The sequence below is a fragment of the Haliotis cracherodii genome, unplaced genomic scaffold (assembly GCF_022045235.1).
Source record: "Haliotis cracherodii isolate W230 unplaced genomic scaffold, xgHalCrac1.p SCAF_12, whole genome shotgun sequence".
NCBI lineage: Eukaryota > Metazoa > Mollusca > Gastropoda > Lepetellida > Haliotidae > Haliotis > Haliotis cracherodii.
Window position 1 is genome coordinate 6,813,470 of NW_027266267.1, and position 17,622 is coordinate 6,831,091.

The 17,622-nt window shown below is 42.9% G+C and overlaps 1 protein-coding gene across 1 annotated transcript in view; it reads right to left on the reverse strand.

Moving 5' to 3' along the window:
- Window positions 1-6,630: 6,630 nt before the first annotated feature.
- Window positions 6,631-17,622, reverse strand: part of LOC139457481 (uncharacterized) — a 40,963-nt gene continuing 29,971 nt past the window's right edge. The window contains exons 8-11 of the mRNA XM_071238865.1: window positions 12,388-12,576; window positions 10,587-10,608; window positions 9,300-9,337; window positions 6,631-6,794 (exon numbers count right to left, since the gene is read on the reverse strand). Of these exons, the coding sequence (XP_071094966.1) occupies window positions 6,745-6,794; window positions 9,300-9,337; window positions 10,587-10,608; window positions 12,388-12,576 (299 nt within the window). The 3' untranslated portion in view covers window positions 6,631-6,744. The remainder of the gene's footprint in view (window positions 6,795-9,299; window positions 9,338-10,586; window positions 10,609-12,387; window positions 12,577-17,622) is intronic.

Genomic DNA, 17,622 nt, shown 5'->3' on the forward strand with positions numbered 1-17,622 from the left:
AGCGAATCGCGGCGCCTTAGACGACTGGGCCACCCGTGCCTCCGACTATTTTTGAATAAGTGTACCTACAAAGTTCCCCCACAGCTATCGATTTTAATAATCACATCGGTTTCTTTTCTGGGACATTGAATGATTGTCATCTAAAATGCCCTGAGGACATGTTTCAGATTTTGTGATAATATAGAAGAATGACCTATAACATTCCTGAAAGTGCCCTTTGGCAAGTTGAAACCTTACACTTTAAGGTTTTGCCCAAGTTATAGGAAATATTAAAATAGGTACCACAAAAAAGTATATTACCACAAATATTCTAATATCAGTATAGGCAATTTCGATAAAAAGAACAGAAAGCTTGGCTTTATCAATATAATACCTCCACAGCATCACACCCCAGCCACATCTACCAACGCACCCCCAAACCCCAAATGACCTTGACCCGCCTCCACGCATGAATCTCAAATGGTCAGTCCCTGCTTTTAAAGGCGCGCCTAATTCAATCTTTAGATATCTTGTTCCGCCAATCAAACAATGCACTTGTGTATACATCAATAAAAATATAATGTGACGAATTTCCTTCAGGAAAACATTTCCTTTTAATTTAAGAAATGACCGAAGTGGTTATTTTGTTTATATTAACCTTTTTATAACGAATAATGAATATTTGACGATTCTCCAAAGGTGAGGTGAGGTGAAATGGGGTTTAACGTCGGGTCCAATATTATTGCACTTATATAGCCACGTGCATGTACATGTGTGTGTTTGTGTGGCTGCTTGTACTAGTCCGGACTGATGCCGATTTATAGGACTAGCACACTAAGATACCATGCCGCAGTTTAACATGAATACCCCACTCAGACACAGTATACTGACCCCGAGCCGACCAGGCCTTGTTTCAGCCCCTTAATGCCGAGTGCTAGACAGGGTAACAACAAGTACCATCTTTTAACGTCTTTTGGTATGACGCGGCTGGGGATCGAACCCCGGACCTTCCGCTCTCTGGGCAGACGCTCTACCACGAGACCACGGAGGCGGTCTTTCTCCAAAGGATATATTAATTAGTTGGCCAGGGGTGGAAAACAAGATTTTCGTTCCCACATTTTCCTGTATACTTTAAACATTTTCTATTGCATAAAGGAGGTATCTGTACACAATTTTCATTGGGTAGTAAGATTGCAAGTGTGTGCGTAAATTTTCACAGGGTCACAATTGCAGAAATAGAAGGAAAAATGCATAATTTGACAAAATTGGCCGTAACATTTTTATTAAGTCATTAGTCTATCCAAGTTATGTCTTTGATTACACGTAATATATTTGGTTATATGAATATGGCAAGCAATTTGTTTCATTTAACTGTTATTCTAATTCTCAGTGAAAACATTGATAGGTGAGGTGAAATGGGGTTTAACGTCGCGTCCAAGATTATTGCACTTATATAGCCACGTGCATGTACATGTGTGTGTTTGTGTGGCTGCTTGTACTAGTCCGGACTGATGCCGATTTATAGTGCTAGCACACTGAGATACCATGCCGCAGTTTAACATGAATACCCCACTCAGACACAGTATACTGACTCCGAGCCCACCAGTCCTTGTTTTAGCCCCTTTATGCCGAGCGCCAGGCAGTGTAACAACAAGTACCATCTTTTAACGTCTTTTGGTGAATACATTGATAAAAATCATGGTATTTTTCCTTCTTTTTCAAATCTTGTGATTAGGTAAAACACTAATTCCATTGAATTTTGGCAATAAAACCACTATGACTAATATCAAAATCTGCCTTAACCATTGTGATATCCTATACAAAAAACAAAATGAAAATATATTAAATAGGGGCTGCGATATTGTATACAATGTTACCCCACCCCCCAAAAAGAAATTTTGAAGAAAATTGCTTATTGCTTTTGTAATATATTTTCATAGGTCTTTTATTGGGTGGTGACACTTAGGATACCGAAAAGCAGAAGTTACCGAAGTGAATCGGAGTCGCCATCTTTGTTTACAAAATGACGTGTAAATATCACGTGATTTTCAAACGCGAATTGATTGGCTGCGTTCATACAACTTGTCGCATGAAAATAGAGCATGTCCTATTTCGTACAACTCACGTCCAACAAGTTGCATACGTCAAAAGTTGGACCGGCTTGCCTGTTCACACGATGCAATGTGTTGCATGCAACAAATTGTATACAACTAGTTGTACCGTATTAATGCCCCTTTAGTTCCACATAAGATACAAATCCTCTAGAATCATTAGGAATATAAATAGTTGTGAATATATCATAGTCAACCATTTGTATTTGAAAAGAAATAATTAAATAATTGGAATACCGACCGGCGGACATCCGGTAGTTAACAGATGATGACCTATTCATGAATGGGTTTGCACTGCATCACCATCCACCAGTATCAGTATCACGACCAGGGATGCACTGAATAGTCTTCAGTGCAATCAATGGGTCACGTGACGAGCCCACCATTTAGAAACATCGCTTTTCCTAAACCTTAAAATACAACGTGGAAGTTGTATTGCAATTCTCACGAGGGGCTGACATGGTCTATCCACACTAGGGGCGGTCGGGTAGCCTAGTGGTTAAAGCGTTCGCACGTCACGCCGAAGACCCGGGTTCGATTCCCGACATGGGTACAATGTGTGAAGCCCATTTCTGGTGTCCCCCGCCGTGATATTGCTGGAATATTGCTAAAAGCGGCGTAAAACCATACTCACTCACTATCCACACTACTGTCATTGATCCATTATTGATCCAATATATCGCGAACACCTGGTGTCTTGACTGATTTTCAGTTGTCCTTTCATATACTTTACATAGTTACTGAACAGAAGGATGACAAGTCCTTCAAAAACATTCGCGCGAACGCACCACTTGTTAAAGTGTGGGGTTCGGAACAGCAGCACGTGGCGCACGGGCGGCACGCGCAAAAGTGTGCGGAGGGGAACTGCCCCCATGGCTTTTCACTGTACAGTAATGCTTGGTAGAGAGCAGCAATGTTGACGGTGGCTGCCTCTGACAGTGTCAAATCAGGGCACAATGGTCGTAATTAAAGTCAAATGAGGTCTTTAATAAAACCAAATAAGGGATTTTCATAGTCAAATAAGGACTAAAACATTGTCAAATAAGGACAAATCGTGGTAAGTAGTGATTTTAGAAATTGTTTCTGAAATCGTGGGTTAATTCAAATATGGTGTAAATTTGAGTTTCAGTTATCAAACAGACACTTTATGTTTTGTTGAGTTAGTTTTTTAAGTCTTTCACTGCGTAACAGTAATTATATTTTACCCTTTACGTAAAAGGGGAATCTGTTTCGGCAGATAATCTGGACTGGTTATTCAGTCGCATTGACAAAATATATTTCATAAATGTTCTTTATAAAGTGTGTACGGCGTAATTTTCGATTGAAAATAAACACATAATTATAATTATCAAGAAGAGATTAGGGAACAATGTTTTAGTGCATTGTTTTAGAGTAATTACGACAAACAGGTTGTTTGGGAGATTTAATGAACCAGACTGGGAGACGGATTAAACTAAAATAATATTTTGTTTGGATAAGCTGGTGGGTGTAGGATGAACATTGCTTGTGTTACAGCTTTTGTCAGCAAGACTGTCCGGTTGTCACCGACACACATTGGTTAATTTGTATATACCGAGAGCTTTGCGAAATGTTTCATGCTCACGTTTGACACAGGCTAGCGAGGCAATATTCTTGTGGTGTCAGTGTTCGTAATACCCTGTACTGAGTTGACAACACACACGCACGGATACACACATACACACTCACACACATAAACTCTCGATACCGAGGTCTTTGCGAAAAGGTATGCTAACTGGCTCAACAAGGCTCATAGCTATCAACGAATGCGTTGATCCTCCCTTTGACATGTGTGAGTTTGAATGTCATATTATGTCTTGCCTCGAACCTTGCACAGTTAGCCAAGAAAGGCTCAACAGGGTTGAGCTCCCAACGTCTGACTGGCGTACGTAAGACAACGTGGACGTGTTGTGCCGCCAGCACGTATGTCTTGAACTTTACTGGTTTCTTATTCAGCCGAATTTTCTCCATGAACTTTCGTTTCAGATGGTCTGAAGTCGACAATGTCATATATTCCTGTATGGTCGCCTTCAGACTACTCATGTTTGCCGCGACTGTATCTTTTTCCCTGACGTTGTATTAGTGAGTGAGTGAGTGAGTATGGTTTTACGCCGCCTTTAGCAATATTCCAGCAATATCACGGCGGGGGACACCTGAAATGGGCTTCACACATTGTACACATGTCGGGAATCGAACCCAGGTCTTCGGCGTGACGAGCGAACGCTTTAACCACTAGGCTACCCGACCGCCCCTGACGTTGTTTTAACTCGCGTTGTCCATGACAATGACACTGTGGTTGCGTAAAATGGGCAATAGCTGATGTTCCAACCAGTCTCTGAACACATCTCCTACTTTAATTTCCTAATGGCACACATCCATCAATACGCCCCAGATCACGGCTTGCGATTACCTTTTCCTGATGGTACCATGGGTGTTTTTTGTCCATCTGTCGAAAGCCACATGTAGTCAGTGGAATGATTCCTCAAGGCAAATGATCTGTAAGCCCTGACTGTAATAGGTATGAATGGTGCGGAGATAATGTGACCTCATAGACGGGATGGAATATTTTCCCTTGAAGACTGCCCGGTGATTGGGGGTACATTCTGCTCAAAAGCTTGTACACTATACACCTCGTCATCCTGTATCAAAGCCGTTTGATATCCTTTACGTCGCGGTTGTGTTTTTGAGAACCCCCCCCCCCCCCCCTCCCACACACACACACACACACACACACTTTTTTGGTTTCATTTATCATACCGTAGACTTGATGTTATGGATTGAAAACCCCATAGCTTTGGCAGTTCACGCTATCTAAACTAATAAATAGTTCCGTCTAGTTCTCTAAAGTGTAAAGAACTCGTATAAATTTCCCAGTACAGACTCCATGTCGTGCACCGTGGCCATGGCCATGCAAGTGTAATGTAACATGCATCATTGCAGCAATGTTGATAAAACAAACGCAGCGTCATTTTGTTATTTTAGAAGATGCACATCTAGAATTTTCTCCATGTTTTTTTTTGTGTTGATTACAGGTTTTTGGAAGACTACATTATTATCATTATAACGGAGTCACGTGCGCATATTTCTATAGTCCGTTTTAGACTGCCATCATTGGATTAAATGTCAACTTAATGTTTTCGTTCGAAGTTTTCTCCTGTCGATAGGAATCCTTGAGACCGAAATACTTCCAACCATAGGTTGGTCGATCGGTAGTTATTTGATATTTCAATAGCAACAGTCTGTGAAAATATCTATCCTTTTTTAACGGACAAAAAGCATTTTTCCAGCATTTCCGACAGTTCATTTTTTTTAGTGTCTTGAGTAACGAACTATAAATACAACAAACTGTTTCCGTGCCCCTTGGATTTTATTATATGCACGTAAAAAAAAGTACACACTCATGTTTGATTGGGGCTAAAAATGAAACTAACAAAAAATGGTAATTCGATGTTATTTGATACGGGAAACTTCATGGAGAGGTCGCTACGCGAGCATTCCGGATCAGCACAGGTCCGCAGCTGGTCCAATATCTTGGTCGTTGGGTTGGTTTGGTTGGTTTGTTGTTTAACGCCGCACTCTGCAATATTCCAGCTATATGACGGCGGTCTGTAAATAATCGAATTTGGACCAGACAATCCAGTGATTGACATCATGAGCATCGATCCACGCAATTGGGATCGATGACATGCATCAACCAAGTCAGCGAGCCTGACCACCCGACCCCGTTAGTCGCCTTTTACGGCAAGCATGGGTTGCTGAAGACCTATTCTATCGGGTCCTTGGTCGTTTGGGGCGAGTACATGTATCGGGGGTTCTGTTCGGTGGCTGTATGCTACTTGTCCTCGTAACCTACCGTGGATCGTTCCTCACAATACCAGCCACTGAATTGTCTGGTCAAGGCTCGATTCATTACAGACCGCCGTCATATAGCGAGACTATTGCCGAGTGCGGCGTTAAACAACAAAAAAAACAACGCAGAGACGACGGAAGACAGACCAGGTAAGGTGAGAATTGAATGTACTTATGATTGTGATCATGTACGTCATGGGATTCGAACCATGGACCTTCTGATCCGAGGTCGGACGCCTTGTCCACATGACCAAAGAGGTTAACCCCGTCAGCAAGCTGACAAGGTAAGGATGTCATCTGTAGGATGACTCCACGCCCTGCTACATATGGTTGTGTTTAGTTTCGTGAAACTTTGACCATCTTGTTGTATCACACAGCCCCGTGTCGCTATATGGCTGAAAAAATGCCGAGGCGACGTTAAATTTTAACTCACTTACTCCAATCCCCGTACGACGCCGAGTAGATTTCGTGCCTGGGAGATAAATCAATGTCACAGGAACGCATTGACATCTGCGCGTGCATCACGTGAAACACGTGCTTTACAAACCTGCACGTGTTCTCGCTGCATGGAACAAATATGTCCTTGAAAGAAAGTCTTCCATCAACGAAGAAATATACCACAATTTTTTGCTAATATGTAATTTTTCTTAAGTCTCGTTCCATGTGTTGATGGTATCAGCGTGCTTTGAAGTAGGACAATGGACACGTGTTGAACCAACACTTCGTAGCACGTTTCAGAAACATCTACAAGGATTGAAATAAAGAGCTCTCGACGTCAACCTCGACGTCACGCTGCTGCTATTTCCGCTGTTTGGTCTGGTTGTCGACAACTCAGATCTGTGAAAAAAACATGTGAACAAAAAAGGAATTATTTCTGAAATAAAAACAAATTGTTTTGCAGCGAAAATGTTTTTATGTTGTTTTTTATGCGTGTTTTTTTAAAGAATGTTTACTGTTTTTGGTGACAGATTACAATGTGTTCTCGGGACCGTGGTCCTGTGGCAGAGCGACTTCCCGAATAGCGGGAAGAGGGGTTGATGCCCAGCCGGGCGTACCAAAAGATGTTAAACGATCGTACTGGTTGTTACCCTGTCTGGCGCTCGGCATTAAGGGGCTAAAACAAGGACTGGTCGGCTCGGAGTCAGTATACTGTGTCTGAGTGGGGTATTCATGTTAAACTGCAGCATGGTTCTCAGTGAGCCAGCTCTATCAAATCGGCATTAGTCCTAACCAGTACAAGCAGCCACACATATGCACTTCGCTCTGTTACTGCAATAATCTTGAACACGACGTTAAACTCCATTTCACCTCCCCTATAAGATGATGAACTAGAACTGTTCAGGTAATATATTGGACATCACAGACAATTGGAAAAAGTAATATTTGCTTAATAATATTTTACCGAATCCGCCAAACACATGGCAACACAAGTCTAGTAAAACATTCTATCATTAAGATTCGGTTGGTTGGTTTATTGTTTTACGCCGCTCTCAGCAATATTCCAGCTATATGACGGCGGTCTGTAAATATTCGAGTCTGTCTAGACAACCCAGTGATAGATATCATGAGCATCGATCCACCCAATTGGGATACAATGACATGCATCAACCAAGTCAGCGAGCCTGACCACCCGATCCCGTTAGTCGCCTCTTACGACAAGCATAGTCGCCTTTTACGACAAGAATGGGTTGCTGAAGAGCTATTCTACCCCGGGTCTTCACGGGTCGACTAGAACGGAATGAGTGTCTTTGACGTTTGATATATACAGCGAAGCGGAAATAAAATATATACGATTTATTTATTTATTTTTAAAATTTAAATTGTGCGAGTCGTTAGAGCTACATTTAAAGCGGGGCATGTTCACGCTTATAGCTCGCTCCTGTTGTCACCATTGATATACAGTGATACATTCATAGACAGTAAAGTACGGTTATAACGAACTCAAAGGGACTACTAATTTTAGTTTGTTATAACAGTAGTTCGGTATAAGCATATATACAGCATAACTACAGCAAATAGTCGGGACCAAAAAAGTAAGTTCGTTATATCCGTCAGTTCGTTATAAGCGTGTTCGTTCTAACCGTAGTTTACTGTAGTCAACACTGCTTTGCCCTATACGCCTCATGGATCATCGACACTGATTATTCGTACGCCCGGAGAGCGGAAGGTCCGGGGTTCCATCCCCGACCGCGTCGTACCAAAAGACGTTAAAAGATGGTACTTGTTGTTACCCTGTCTGGCGCTCGGTATTAAGGGGCTAAAACAAGGACTGGTCGGCTCGGAGTCAGTATACTGTGTCTGAGTGGGGTATTCATGTTAAACTGCGGCATGGTATCAGTTAAATCGGCATCAGTCCGGACTAGTAGAAGCAGCCACACACACACGTGCATGCACGTCGCTATATAAGTGCAATAATCTTGGACGCGACGTTAAACCCAATTTCACCTCACCTCACCGCACTTGCGTTGACGTTTTGAGATATAATCTGGAAATATTTAATGAAGCGCCCATACAATATATCGTATCCCTCTATGAATTGTATTTTTTATTTGTTTCATGATGAAATCTTGGCAAATATTCCAGCTATAAATCTGCGGTTGATTTTAAGAGCAACGTCACACGTCGCAAACCGATTACCAAGATTGACTAACCGATCCATTAAGCAACTAGCACATGTTGCCGGGGACAAATGCTGTACATGTTCCAAAGTGAATTACAATCGTTTAGTTATATCAATAACACTGTTGATATAACAGTACAGACTTAAAAAGCTTGTTGCATGTACGTATTCATAAACCATCATGTTGATGTAACGGTATTACCTTAGAAAGCGACCCGTGAAGATCATTGGTAGAATAGGTCTTCAGCAACCCATGCTTGCCGTAAAAGACCACTATGCTTGTCGTAAGAGGCGACTAACGGGATCGGGTGGTCAGGCTCGCTGACATGGTTGAAGTATGTCATCGATCCCAAATGCGTGGATCGATGCTCATGATATTAATCACTGGATTGTCTGGTCCTGATTCGATTTTTTCCAGACCGCCGTCATATAGCTGGAATATTGCCGAGTGCAGCGTAAAACAACCAACCACCCTCACAAAGCTGTAGCATGTACGTGTTCATTACGCTCGGCAGTCACATATGCTATCTTATGGGCTTTGTGCAGTGAAACTATATTTCTTAAAATATTTTTACCAGACAGATTATCTGCCACATTATCAATATCATTTTGAACACAGATATGGACTTATATTCACGGATATATACAGACACAATAAATATAATGTTGCACAATATACATATACATCTCGTATTGACATTTACAGTTGAGCTACCACCCACCTTTCTGGCTGTCTACTGCAGACTCGACCTGGGCTGCTCTGAAAGATGAAGATGGAAGTACAGTTGATCACATAATTTCATTTCATACATTTTGAAAATTTGTAACTGTGTTGACGTACCTTTTTTATGAAAAGTTAAAGAAATACATTGGCAGGAGTACATTGAACATATGTGTTCTATGCATCTATAAAGACATGTTTTACTGCCTCATAAGATGATGAACTAGAACTGTTCAGGTAATATATTGGATATCACAGACAATTGTAAAAAGTAATATTTGTTTAATAATATTTTACCGAATCCGCCAAACACATGGCAACACAAGTCTAGTAAAACATTCTATCATTAAGATTCGATTGGTTGGTTGGTTTATTGTTTTACGCCGCTCTCAGCAATATTCCAGCTATATGACGGCGGTCTGTAAATAAACGAGTCTGGACCAAACAGTCCAGTGATTGATATCATGAGCATCGATCCACGCAATTGGGATCGATGATATACTTCAACCAAGTCAGCGAGCCTGACCACCCGATCCTGTTAGTCGCCTCTTACGACAAGCAGTCACCTTTTACGGCAAGCATGGGTTGCTGAAGACCCACGGGTGTCGTCATAACAAACAGAATCAGACGGCCATTTCACAAAAGTTGCAGAGATTTCATATGATAATGGAAATGTTTCAGTGCTCTAAATATGTACCATGGGCCTTTAGCCCTACAGTAGGACTGAAATAGACATAATTGTAATGGCAAATAAATTATATTCTACATGATATGATGCTTAAACAGGTTCTATAGAGTTAGGGTTAGGGTAGGGTTTGTGTTAGGGTTGGGTTGGGGTAGGGGTTGGGGTTAGGGTTGGGTTAGGTTAGGTTAGGTTAGGTTAGGGTTAGGGTTAGGGTTAGGGTTAGGTTAGGGTTAGGGATAGCGTTAGAGTTAGGGTTAGGGATTAGGGTAGGGTTAGGTTAGGGTTAGGGATGGGTTAGGGTTAGGGTTAGGGTTGGGTTAAGGTTAGGGTCAGGGCTGTGTTAGGGTTAGGGTTAGGGTTAGGGATAGTGTTAGGGTTAGGGTTGGGTTAGGGTTAGGGTTGTGTTAGGGTTAGGGTTAGGGTTAGGATTAGGGTTTAGGTTAGGGTTTAGTTTAGGGTCGGGTTAGGGTTGTGTTAGGGTTAGGGTTAAGGTTAGGGCTGGGTTAGGGTTAGGGTTTATAACCCTATATCCCATGTCTATGCCAGGTCAGCTTGGTAACATATTGAGTATGTTTGCGTGAGGAGAAGCTGTTTTATACTCACTCAGTCACTATGTCTGGGTTCACTGCAAGAGAAAAACCAACGTATGAAACACAATTCATCTGATTGGGACACAGAAAACCTAAATATTATCATGAACGAGGCTTCCAAAGCCCATATAGTTCATGATTACGCAGAGAATTATACTAAAAAGTGCATCTATTGAAAATATTAATCAAAAGAATAATTCAGAGCTCCAGATAACTTTTTGAGCAATTGAGTTTTTACTCTAGGGTTTCTATTTTAATTGGGTTATTACATTTTTCATTGGGTAACCAATATTTTTTCACTCATATATTCATCACTCTATTTGGGTTTTCCCTAAATTAGTGAACATTTTAGGATTTAAAAAAATGAAATAATTTTTTAGATGTATATAACTATTCTAAATATAGGCTTGACTCGGAAAGTAAATTAGCTCCTTTGTACGCATGCTCTGTTGGGTTTTTCCCAAAATTAGTGAACATTTTTAGATTTAAAAAAATGAAATAATGTTTTAGAAGAGTATAACTGTTCTAAATATATAGGCTTGACTAGTAAAGTAAATTTGCTTGTCATCGTTTTTCTGAAATTAGCTCCTTTGTATGCATGCTGAAAAAGCTTCATTGGATATTTACGCGTGCTGTTCTTATACATTTGAGTTTTTCATTTAATGCATGCGTTTCTGTACGCAAGTTAATTGAAAGTAATTGGGTTTTGAATATTTTGGGGGGTACGTGACGCAAATAAGCTGCTTATCTGTAGCTCTTATTGAGCCATGTTTGTTTTCAAATTACAGTTTCATCCACACTGACGTTTCAGTCATGAGCGAGGCAGCGTGCTTGCAACCAATCATGCCGAGTGCCTTAAAGTAGACGAAGTTTTAATGTACTATTGGTCAGTTTGTCAGTAACACGGCTTATAACCTCCTGCTACAGTTGTATCGTAGACTAACATCTAGTCTCTGAAATGAACATATTTTACAGAAAAAAACAGTTGTTGAATTATAGTAATAAAATGAATTTATAATAAAAAGGAGCCCAGAGACTTCCTTCGTTTTCATTTCCTGACACTGCAGTAATTTAGACTTGCCAAACCTTATAGACTTGCATGGGCTGTATTGGAGATATTTGTTTCAGGGTCTGTATGACTAGTTGTATCGCTACAACCGCTACAAACTGTAGCTTCATTACTTGACATTGCTATTGTATGTCACCACTATAGTGTGGGGGCGGTCGGGTAGCCAGGTGGTTAGAGCTTTCGATCGTCACGCCGAAGACCCGGGTTCGATTCAAGACATGGGCACAGTGTGTGAAGCCCATTTCTGGTGTCCCCCGCCGTGATATTGCTGGAATATTGCTAAAAGCGGCGTAAAACACTCCTCACTCACTATAGTGTGACGTGCCAATTACTGTCGTGACGTAGATATTGTTTTGTGACGTTCACAGTATTTTTATCACAAAGGGAGTATTTTATGTTGTACCTAGTCTTCCTGCCACTTGGTTGTGACGTGCCAAAAATGTTCGTGACGTAGATATGGGTTGTGACGCGCAAATATGTTCATGACGTAGATATTGGTTGTGACGTGCCAACAATGCTCGTGACGTAGATATTGGTTGTTACGCACCTTCGATGTTGGTGCTCTGACAAAGACAATGTTTATGACGTACCTATCGTGCTATGACGAAGACATTGTTTATGACGCACCTATCATGCAATGTTGGTGACGTAGATGCTGTAAGTGACGATCCTACAATATTCGCGAAGAAGATATTGTTTATGACGTACCTATCATGCTATGACGAAGACATTGTTTGTGACGTACCTTGTGTAATGCTGACTCGCCTGGCCAATGTCCGCCGTCTCCGGACCACACATACAAGTAGCAGTATAGAGAGAAGCAGCGCTGTGATGCCCAGGCAGAAGGCGAGGATCTGACCATACCCCAAACTTGGCCCTGAATCTTCCTCTACTTCCTCTGGTTCTTCCTCTGGTTTCTCCGGTTCGATGTAATCTGCAACATGTACAACTCTTATTAAAACTTTTGTGAGTATGTAATTCCATATTTTATCCAGTCAGCAACCTTCCAACCATATCACGGCCACCTCTAAATGATCGGATCTGCACCAGGCAAACGGGTGGTTGATACCATGACGAACAACCTACCCCGTGTATACATTTCACTGAAGACCGGAAGAGGGGTATACAGGAAAGACCGGGAGAGGGGTATACAGGGAAGACCGGAAGAGGAATAGAGTTAAGACCGAAGGAGGGGTTCACAGGTAAGCCCAGAAGAGGGATAGAGTTAAGACCGGAAGAGGTGTACACAGGGAAGACCGGAAGAGGGGTACACAGGGAAGACCGGAAAAGGGATAGAGTTAAGACTGGAAAGGGGTACAATGGGAAGACCGGAAGACGGGTACACAGGGAAGACCAGAAGAGGGGTACACAGGGAAGACCAGAAGAGGGGTACACAGGGAAGACCGGAAGAGGGGTACACAGGGAAGACCGGAAGAGGGGTACACAGGGAAGACCGGAAAAGGGATAGAGTTGAGACTGGAAGAGGGGTACAATGGGAAGACCGGAAGACGGGTACACAGGGAAGACCAGAAGAGGGGTACACAGGGAAGATCGGAAGAGGGGTATACAGGGAAGACCGGAAGAGGGGTACACAGGGAAGACCGGAAGAGGGGTACACAGGGAAGACCGGAAGAGGGGTACACAGGGAAGACCGGAAAAGGGATAGTGAGTGAGTGAGTGAGTTAGGTTTAACGCCGCTTTTAACAATATTCCAGTCATATCACGGCGTGTCAGCTTAATGTGGGAGGAAAGCCCGAAGTGATGCAGGTCTCAGACGTTTACCACTTCGGTGAAACCCACGAGCACGGGTATGGTGCTGACAAACCTAGAAACATAATCGGGGCGAACCGGGATTCGAACCCACAATCATAGGTTTCTGGCGTGCCCAAGGGACGCAACTCTGCACAGCGAATCGCGGCGCCTTAGACGACTGGGCCACCCGTGCCCCCGGAAAAGGGATAGAGTTGAGACTGGAAGAGGGGTACAATGGGAAGACCGGAAGAGGTGAATACAGGGAAGATCGGAAGAGGGATAGAGTTAAGACCGGAAGTGGGATACATAGGGAAGACCGGAAGAGGGATAGAGTTAAAACCGGAAGAGGGATGGAGTTAAGACCGGAAGAGGGGTACATAGGGAAGATCGGAAGAGGGGTACACAGGGAAGACCGGGAGAGGGATAGAGTTAAGACCGGAAGAGGGGTATACAGGGAAGACCGGAAGAGGGGTACACAGGGAAGACCGGAAGAGGGGTACACAGGGAAGACCGGAAGAGGGATAGAGTTAAGACCGGAAGAGGTGTACACAGGGAAGACCGGAAGAGGTGTACACAGGGAAGATCGGAAGAGGGGTACACAGGGAAGACCGGGAGAGGGATAGAGTTAAGACCGGAAGAGGGGTACACAGGGAAGACCGGAAGAGGGGTACACAGGGAAGACCGGGAGAGGGATAGAGTTAAGACCGGAAGAGGGGTATACAGGGAAGACCGGAAGAGGGGTACACAGGGAAGACCGGAAGAGGGATAGAGTTAAGACCGGAAGAGGGGTACACAGGGAAGACCGGAAGAGGGGTAAACAGAGGTCAGGTTTTAATTTCAGCGGCATGCAAGTGAAGATTTATGACGCCCTTTCCAGAAAGTGTACGGCTAAATATCAGTGTACAATTAGTGTGTACCCTACAATGACCCACAAAGATTCGCGTATCATTCAACAGAACAATAAGTCACGAATGACAGACCGAGAGTAGAGCATAATCTATTTCAACACCAGAGGGAATCTAGAAGGTACGAATGTGTCCTTGAAAGTGTCCTTGAAAGTGTCCACGTGCCCTTGAACAGTCTGACCATACTGTGTGGAAGAAAGCCAGGTAAAAAGGTTCAGAAGTTTTCAACCTTGTTGAAATCGTCAAGCACTGGTATGGTGCTGACAAACCTAGAAACATATTCGAACCTACGATCATAGGTGCCTGACACGCCTAAGGGAAGGAACTCTGCCGCACCAGAATCGAACCCACGACTCTTTCCCGGAGTGTCTGCACCATGCGTGCTCGTCTGTTTCATCGACATGATAACGTCCACGATCTGCATCACTTCGGGATTTCCTCCCATATCAAACTGAGATAACTTAAATGCTATTCTGTTCAAAACGGCGTTAAAAACATCACTCACTCTCATTACCATACCCAGGGGTTGGGGGTGGGGAGTTTCATGGGGTTTGAAAACAGTACCGAAAATTGAAGAAATACAGTTGTGGCTTCCTATAGGCCGCTGTCTTTATCAACCGAAACGGATTTCCGTTAACAATTTCTAATCCTCTTTATGGGCGTCGGGTAGCCTAGTGGTTAAAGCATTTGCTCGCCGAAGACCCGGGTTCGATTCCCGAAATGGGTACAATGTGTGAAGCCCATTTCTGGTGTCCCCCGCCTTGATATTGATAGAATATTGCTAAAAGCGGCGTAAAACCAAACTCACTCACTCACTCACTAATCCTCTTTATGTTCATTTCGATGCATGGAAGCTGCGGGATATGTGATAGATGTAGAATATATAGATAGTAAATCTAGTTATGAGTTCATCTGATCTGCCCCTGATGTGTGATCTGTGATCTGCATCTGTGATCCCCCTGCATCCAGTGATATTCCCACCGGTCATCAGTGAGTGACCCCTGCACGAGAGCTGATTCCTGGAAGTGTACCATCGTGTTTTGTTTCTAACCTACTTCTAGTATATCTGCGCATTAAAGGTACATTACCATCTATTTTCATACATCTGACGTCAAATAAAAGATAAAAAGTCTCAAATGATCATTCCTGCACGTATCATCTTACCTGCACGAAACATACTTCAAACATCTTTCTTAAGTGGATAAATGTTTGAAAAAATTTTTTTTGGGCACAATGTTATGTTTCTAAATTATTATTATCCAAAGTAGCACGTTTTATCAATGCAATCACTGTGCTGAGAATGCAAATAACTGTAACATAATACTGTAACAACACTACATAACGCTAATGTAACAAAAAAAAATAGCACTGCACCATAACGCATCCCTATTACAACACCAATTATTCCACGCCATAAACTAATACTCACATACACAATCTGAAACCCAAGGCCCAAGGAGATCATGTGTGCATTTTGCAGTAAAGGTGTTTTCGATTTTAATGTGCGATCTAGAAGAAATTGTTTGACAAGTATTCAGACAAAAGAATCCAGAAAAAAGTATTCGTCCCCTGGTGCGCAATGATTATGGGTTCGAATCCCGGTTCGCCCCGATCATGTTTCTAGGTTTGTCAGCACCATACCCATGCTCGTGGGTTTCACCGAAGTAGTAAACGTCTAAGACCTGCATCACTTCGGGCTTTCCTCCCACATTAAGCTGACACGCTGTGATATAACTGGAATACTGTTATAAGCGACGTTAAACCCAACTCACTCACTCACTCATAACACAAACAGTGAGTGAGTGAGTGATTATATTTGGTTTCATTCCGCTTTAAACAGTACTGCAGTTATATCACGTTCTTGACATTACACGAAACTTGAACTTTTTTAAAATTATAGCAAATAATGGTTTTTATGACATTAGTTTATGAGCATCGTGATGAAAAAGTGACATAAACTGACTATTTCTATCTTTGAAAGCAACACAAATTCATCTAAACAATAAAAGGAACGTCGTTACCAATGACCTCACAAATGCATTGTTTAATGCTTAGGCCGAGGTATGGTTGCAGATACTCTGAGCGAAGTCACTGAAAATTTTAACTTTAGTGTACTTCCATGATCCCGTGTTAAATTACACGAGAAGAAATCCTGAAAAACACCCTTGACACCGAATCTCACTAGCACAGCTGTTGACGCAAAATATATTACCGACAAAAAAACGGAACAGATGAAATGATGGTGAAGGTGTAAAGATTATTAATGTCTCGGGCGTGTAGATCAATGTATGGCGTGTCCACCATGTTGGGTGATACATGCACGCCACCTTGATGGCATACTGTTGATGAACTTGTGTATCGTTGCTCTTGGTAAGGCCTAAAGAACTACCCAAGCGTTGGCAGATACTCTATTGGGGACTTGTCAGGGGATCCGGAGTAGAATATGTCTTCAGCAACCCATGCTTGCCGTAAAAGGCGACTCTGCTGGTCGTAAGAGGCGACTAACGGGATCGGGTGGTCAGGCTCGCTGACTTGGTTGATGCATGTCATCGGTCCCGATTCGTGGATCGATGATCATGGTGTCAATCACTGGATTGTCTGGTCCAGACTCGATTATTTACAGACCGCCGTCACATAGCTGGAATATTGCTAAGTGCGGCGTAAAACAACAAACCAACCAACATGTCAGGGGACCTTGCGGGGCAGTCAAATGTTCGTGTGCCTTCTAGTCTGAGCTAATCGGTGACGACCTGGGCACGATGTGATCTGGCATTGGCATCTTGCAGTTCAACATTACGGACTAAAATTCTTGCGTAGGAAACAGCGGCAGGACGCATGTCGTCAACATATCCCTAGCCAGTCAAACATTCACTCACAATAACCAAATGAGATCGACTGTCATGTGTGATACGCCCCGCACCATGACACTGCCGCCCCAAAAGCGATCATGGTCAAGAATTGTTGCCCTGGCATACAGCTCGCCGCTACGTCGCCAACAACGTTTTCTGACATCAGTGAATCGGAGGCAAAACCTTGATTCGTCTGTGAACATGGCGTAAAGCCATCCCGTCCCTGGTGTTGCTTAGCCCACCCCCTCACTTTTTGTCAGGTGTCGTTTGCCTGGCCACGCCCACGCCTCATTGCAGCCCCACACGTTTGGCGGTACTTGACCCACAGTCGAGAAATTACACTGTCTGATTTGCCAACATTCTTGCAACATGGGATGCTCACGCCCATCGTACCCACAATTCGCTCGTTAGTCTGTTCCTTGAGATACGAACCGTGAAGATCCCGGTAGAATAGGTCTTCAGCAACCCATGCTT